The sequence below is a fragment of the Otolemur garnettii genome, unplaced genomic scaffold (assembly GCF_000181295.1).
Source record: "Otolemur garnettii isolate 467f Iridium unplaced genomic scaffold, OtoGar3 scaffold00002, whole genome shotgun sequence".
Lineage (NCBI taxonomy): Eukaryota > Metazoa > Chordata > Mammalia > Primates > Galagidae > Otolemur > Otolemur garnettii.
Window position 1 is genome coordinate 50,425,441 of NW_003852397.1, and position 7,372 is coordinate 50,432,812.

General features: G+C 35.7%; 1 protein-coding gene across 6 annotated transcripts in view; it reads right to left on the reverse strand.

Moving 5' to 3' along the window:
• CLASP2 (cytoplasmic linker associated protein 2) overlaps nt 1-7,372 on the reverse strand; it is a 216,714-nt gene that overhangs the window by 197,212 nt on the left and 12,130 nt on the right. For all 6 annotated transcript variants that reach the window (XM_023513932.1, XM_023513941.1, XM_023513940.1 and 3 more), the window contains exon 2: nt 2,299-2,377. In XM_023513932.1, coding sequence (XP_023369700.1) covers nt 2,299-2,377 — 79 coding nt within the window. The remainder of the gene's footprint in view (nt 1-2,298; nt 2,378-7,372) is intronic.

Below are 7,372 nucleotides of genomic sequence, written 5' to 3' on the forward strand. Positions count from 1 at the left end.
TGGGGCCAGCGCCCTACTCCTTTGAGGCACAGGCACCGCCCATAGGTCACAATTTTCTTTTGTGACCACATATACTGTGGAAAAGTAAAGTTTTCAAACAAAAAAAAATACAATTTTGTGTTTTTAAACACACAAAAAACACTAACCTACAACAGCAAATTAATTTATTAAGTATTTAAGTATCTAAGAATCACAATAAAGAAAAATTTGGTGTAAGGTTACACCGAATTTTATTTAATCTGAAAAGTTCCCAGATATTTAAATCTGATGTACATTTTTAGAAGAAAAAGAAAGGTCCATGAAGAAAAGGAGATTTCAAAAAGAAGTAAGAGCACAGCAGAGGCATAGGCAAGTTAAGCCAGACCTAAAAAGAGTAGGTAAGTTTCTGATAAGCTAGGCTGGAGAGAGAGTACTTGCTAAAAATGACAAAGAAAAACAAATACAGTGAGAAAACTGAAACATCACAGACAGTGTAACAGCAGTAAGTCTGAAAGCAGGACAATGTTGGGAGTCAAACCAGAGTTCTGGTCCCAATGTTCCCATTGCTTCAATATGAGTAGTCAGTACATCAATCCCAACCTGTCCCTCTCTATATCTGAAAAATAAGTGGGATATATAAAACTCAGAATTACTCTATAAAGACTAAAATTTTCTCTGTAACAATAATAGGGAGCTACTACAGGACAGGGGTCACAAACACAAATGCCCACAGCCAAGGAGATATAGAAAATGCCAAAATTGAGCCAATTTAATTAAGAAATGCAGGATTCCAACCTTACCATATTATAACCAACTTTCCCAGTTATGATAAGAGAGACAAGAAGAAATGGAAGAGATTTATAAATTAGAAAAGCTTATCACCGAGACAAAAGAGAAGCTACAACACAGCTTCAGATCAGTGTTGCCACATTTGCCAATCTCTCAAGACAAGACAGAAATATGAATTATGTAAAACTTCTTAATTTTTAAAATTTGAAATATTTTAAGAAAATATACAAGCAAAAATATGTATGCAGAAAAGTTTTCAACATCTACTGTAAGATTTTAAAGAGACTAACAGTAAAAAAATTCTCAAAATATTAACATAAAGGTATAAATTAAAATGAACAATAAAGATATGGAAACCCAGGGAATGCTTCAGGTGAAAAGATAGCTAAAAAATAAAAAACTGACAGAATTTGGTGGATACCAAATATGAAGAAAGAAGTTAACTAAAGATATTAGAAAGTGTGATAATATACCAACATTGAGGTATTAACTTAATCCACAAAAGAAAATTACTAACTTCTGAGGTTACCATTCTATATGCTGCTATATAATAGGATCATATCCACTAAAAAACACTCCAAAGGCACATGAAGGTCACTTAAGGTTTAAAAAATAAGTAGAACCAACTTTGTAATCCTAACTATTATTCCAAGAAGACCATTATACTAGCATTCATACTGCGGCAAACACATTGTAAGCGCTACTGAAGTATCACTAGCAGCCTAGGATCAGTCTACAAATTGCTTGTGGTAAGGAAATTGAGAAAGTATTTACAAAATGTTTTTGAAAAGCAATTCTGTCTGTTGATTAAAATAATAAAAAATTACACCTTGTATTTTTTTATTTCATTTTGCTGTAATTTATTTTAATGTAGTTTATAAAATAATGGTCTGCAACAGGGTAGCAATGAAAGAACGGATTCTTCTGCACAAGTAATCTAAAAAACGGCACTGTAAGCTATATTATAAATTTGAGCATTTTATTAAAAATTTTAAAATCCAATAAAAATTTTGAAAATGTGAAATAAAAATTAGCAGCATATTTACCAAGAGTTTTTTTGCTTTTCTTTATTTTCTTTTTGCCTTGAAGCAATGCAACTATTTATTTAAATATGTTTAAAATGTTTTGTCTGGGTAAACTAAACTGCGTAAGAAGCAGATCTCTGCTAAGGCGAGCTCAGGGAGGACAGAAACCTCCCGTGGAGCAGAAGGGCAAAAGCTCGCTTGATCTTGATTTTCAGTACGAATACAGACCGTGAAAGCGGGGCCTCACGATCCTTCTGACCTTTTGGGTTTTAAGCAGGAGGTGTCAGAAAAGTTACCACAGGGATAACTGGCTTGTGGCGGTTTTTTTTCTCTGAAAAAAAATAAAAAAATAAAAAAAAATAAAAAAAAATAAAAAGAAGCAGATCTCTGGAGCGTATAAAATATGTTTCTGAATTTACAGAAAATTAATTCCATTTTAAAAAATACTAAGAGGAAAAAGTCTTAACAGTCTTATAGGAAAAATTTATATATAAAGTTAACTTACCCATTGCTACATAGGATTTAAATCGTGTTGATAATCTGTCCACAAAGGCACTTAAAATTTCTAATCCCATTAATGAAACCTACAGATAAAAAAAAGTTTTAATGAATACAAATTACTGACACATACTTTAATATCTGACATATAAAGATCTTCACATCACTTATTAAGATTTTAAAAGTGAGACTGACACATACTTTAATTTCTGACATATAAAGATCTTCACATCACTTATTAAGATTTTAAAAGTGAGACTGAAGTATCAGGGTAAACAGTCCTAAGTTTGGGGCATCCTATTCTCAAATGGTCCAACAATATAATGATAACAATAATGTTTAAATGTGCAGAAAGATAGTAACAAATCCGACAAAGTGTTAGTAAGTGGCAAATTAGGTGAAGGTTACACAAGAGTTCACCGACTATATGTACAGTTATACATTATTTAAAAATGGCAATACATTCTGAGAAATGTGTCATTTGGCAATTCTGTCATCATGCGAACATCAGAGTACACCTAGATGGCATAGCCTACTACACATCTAGTCCATATGGTCTGGACCAGAGGTGTTCAATCTGCAGCCCATGGGCTGGATGCTGATTTTGTGAAGACTTTCTTTGCTGATATGTAGTACTGGATATTAGGAAATGTATACACAGATCACAGACCCTCTTCTTGCTAATCAGCTTTTGTTACATTTGTGTATTTAACATGTGGCCCCAAACAACTCCTACTCTTTCAATGTGTGGCAGAGGGAATAAAAGATTGTATGCCCCCAGTCTAGCCTATTGCTCCCAGGCTATAAACTGGTATAGCATATCACTCTACTTAATAGTAGGCAACTGTAACTATTCGTGTATGTTAACATATCCAAATTTAGAAAAGGTAATGTGTTGTAATACAATGACAGCAGACTACAATGTCACTAAGTGATAGGAATTTTTCAGCTCCATCATAACAACCTTATGGGACCACCATCATATATGTGATCTGTTGCTAACCAAAATGTCATTATCTGGTAAACAAAATAACTGTACTTGTAACTTTCCTGTCACTTTGAAATGGTTCACTAAATGTGTGAAATGGTTCACTAAATGTCACTAAATGAAAGTTAAAAATTAAGAGCACCTTTAAATTACAGAGGCATTTCAGCTTCTAAGAAACTGGAAAAAAAATCACTCCCACTCTAACATGAAAAAGCCAAATAATTTATAACATCACTGTTCTTAAATCTATCAGAAAGTTGAAGTTGGGCTAGGTTCGATGGCACCCTGGGAGGCCAAAGCTGGAGGACTGCTTTGAAGAGTGCACGTGGGAATACTTAAGGGAAGAGTCCTATCTTGATGTGCTTACACTACTAGTAATAATGATTTTATAAGTTTGAAACAAATATTCAATTATTAACTGTTAGTTGATTAGAAATATTATTAGGAATAGAATAGCAGAGTATGGACAAAGGGAGACAGTAACAGAAGATTGATTCAGATGAAGTTTCCTACCTTTGAGAGCAAAGCATGAGCCAGGCATGCTGAATACCTCCCCTCCCCCCACAGCTGCCTGAGGGCCACAAGCTGCAGGCCTTGAGGCGTTCTCTCTCAGGGAGGGGCTGTGTGCTCTGGGAGAGTGCTTTTTGGGAGTAAAGAATGTGGAATCTTTATACTTTGTTCAACACAGGAAGATTTTCTCCATATCAGATGAGGAAATGAAATATCTCTTTTCTTCTGTCACCTTAGTCTGGCCAGAGGAGTCTGTCTGGACACAAGGCTGTCAGAGTATTAAAACATCACATCTGTGATGTATGACTATGGGTCAGCCAGGCTTTGTTCCCTTGAGTTAGCCTCTAATTGACTACCTTGTCAAGACTGTATTAAGATCATGAATACCTTAAAACAATAAAAAGTAGCAAGTAAATCCATACAATTAACATAATTAGTTGTAGAATTAGTCTAGTTTATAGAAATGCAAACGCAGCAAGAACCATGATGGGATTGTTTGCCTGGCCTTCATGAGATTTATGATTGTAACACTGATATACAAAATAAATACAGAGCTAGCCTGATATGTGAGGCGGCATACTGGAAGCCTCATGAAGAAGGGTGCGCTGCCTTCTGAATCCTCACTGTTTTTAAAACTATCTCTTTGTCTTTGTTTATTCTTTATAACTGTCATAATAATTTTCCATTGGTTTCTCGCCACACTGGGTCACAAGGAAGTAGACTCACAGCGTTGTGGGGGCTGGTTTCCCGACACTACTTGAGGTCAGGAATTCAAGACCAGCCTGAGCAAGATCCCAACTCTACAAAAATAGAAAAAGTTAGCCTGGTATGGTAGTGTGTGCCTGTAGTCCCATCTACTCAGGAGACTGAGGCAGAAGAATCACTTGAGCTACAATCGTGCCACTGTATTCGAGCTGGGGCAACAGAGAGAGCCTGTCTTTAAAAAAAAAACAAAAAAAAGAAGGAAAGCAAAGGTTGCAGTTTAACCAAGTAGACTGAAATCTAAAGAGAGACATGGGACAGAGCAGTAAGTCACGTGTGACAAGGGAAGACAGGAGGAAAATGAAGCTACAATACAAGTAGTAAAAATTCTGCTATATTTAACAAAATTGTTTATAGCTGAGTATGGGCTAGTGTGAAAAAGAAACTCTTCAGTAGCCACAAACACAAGGAAAGTTCAAACCCACTTGCAAGATCTTTCTCCACAAACCTCCACTGGATACTCATAATTAGGACTAAGAGCTGGGCAAGAAGAAAGTATCTCTTGGTTGTACAGAACTGGAAAAGGGAAGTAGCTGCCTATGCAAGAAAAACACAAAGGCTTCTAGTACCCTTGTCCTCTATAAAACAAAATTTTGATGCTACAGAGAAAAGGACATCAAACACTGTAAACTGCCCTGTGCTGCCTGCCTCCTGCCCAGGGCACAGGTGAAACTCACTGCTGCTATTGAGGAAAGGAAAAAAAGCCTTCTACTTCAGAGATAAGGAGCAGAAAACCATCCTGGGACCAGGTAATAAAAGGTCTGGAGTTGAGGAGAAATATGATCTTTAAAAAACCTTACTCTAAGACTCAAAGACAAACATCCTCCTAAGACTGAAACTGAACCAGAAGAACAGAATACTCCCACTCCTCAAAAGCAGGCTAGCAAGCATGAAATGAGGAGCACCATAGTCTACTACTGGGGAAGGGGCAAGAACATGATGAAAATCATTTAAGAAAAGGAACATAGGAAGACCTATGCTCCTGATTCCTCGATCCCTAGCCAAGTAATACTGAAGCAATATGAACTGAAGGAAACTATAGCAACCATAATATTCAAACCTAACTCAACTTGGACTAAACTGATTACACAGCTCCATACTACCACCACAGCAGAAAAAGAGGCATGCCTTTCCCAGGCATAAATACTACTGAACTTAAACATCTTCAACACTGTCCAGCTTTCAAGTGAAACTTAGGAGACACACAAAAAAATGATATTAATGTCAAGAGCAAAGTGAGAGGTTGGAATAATCAGGCAGAGCATCCAAAATAACAATGATAAATGTATTAAAGGTTCCAGTTAAAGGAACAGAAAATATGCATGAGTAAATGAAGAATTTCAGCAGGGAGACAAAATCTTTAAGGCAAAGTCAAATGTAAATTAAAAAAACACACACATTAAAAAATCTTTAAGGATTAAGATGCTCAACAGATATGATACTGAGAAAAATCAGTGAACTTGAAAATAGGTTAACAGAAATTATCCAAACTGAAATACAAACAGGGAAAAAAAGGGGGAAGGGGTTGGAGACAAAGCAGTCAAGAGCAGTAGGACAATACCAAATTGTCTAATACAGGGTGGCCATAAAGTTCATGTGCAAATAAACAACTATTCTAAATTGCACATGAACTTTATGGTCACCCTGTATATATACGAGAATTAAGTTTGCAAACTCTTCCTAGAAAAACTGCTACATACCTCATTGCTGAATATCACTATGGTCAAATCTGAAGTAATCCCCTAGGGAAGCAATGCACCAATGCTAGTGCCTAATCTACCTTCAAAGCATTTATTCTAGGATGAGTTCATGAACTTAATTATCAGTGCTCATACCATGACAGCACTGGTGGCCATTCCAGAAAAGAGTCTCAAAATTGCTTTGAAAGGTAGACTAGGCGCTAGCATCAGACCACAGCTTCCCAAAGGAAGAACTTTGAAAGTGATCATAGTGATATTCAGCAATGAGGTATGCAGCTTTTTTTCCTAGGATGAGTTAATGAATTTCATTGTCCAACCTCATATATCATAGGAATTCTAGAAAAAGAAGAGAAAATAAGGCAGAAGAAATATTTGGAGAGAAATGGCCAAGAATTTAGTAGAGATAATAAAAGACATCAAATGATGCATCTAAGTGTCTTAGAAAACCCCAAAAATGAAAATTAAAAAATGAAATCAAAAAATATCATATTCAATTTGTTAAGACCAAAAGAAAGAAAAATCTTAAGTCAATGAAAAAAACACATTTAATACACAAATATAGGAGACTTCCTGCCAAAAAGTAGTTAATTGGAAGACAACAGAGTAACATCTTTACAGTACATTAGTTCCATCTTATCTATAGGGGATACATTCCAAGACCCCCTGTGAATGCTTAAAACCTCAGATAGTATGAAACCCTACATATACTATGCTTTTTCCTATACATACATACCTATGATAAAGTTTAATTTATAAATAAAGGACAGTAAGAAATCAATAAAAATAACTAATAAAACACAGTAATTATAACAATGTATTGTAATAAAAGTTATATGTTAAAAGTTAAAAGTCTCTCTCCCAAAAATACCTTATTATATTGTACTTACCTATTTTTAGGCCACAGTTGACTGTGGGTATCTGAAACTACAGAAAATGTAACTACAGATTAAGAGGAGATAACTATACTGCAAATATATCCCATCAAATCAAAATTCCAGGCTCGGTGCCTATAGCTCAACCGGCTAAGGTGCCAGCCACGTACACCTAAGGTGGCGGGTTCAAATCCCCAGCCCGGACCCGCCAAAAACAACAATGACGGCTGCAACCAAAAAATAGCCGGG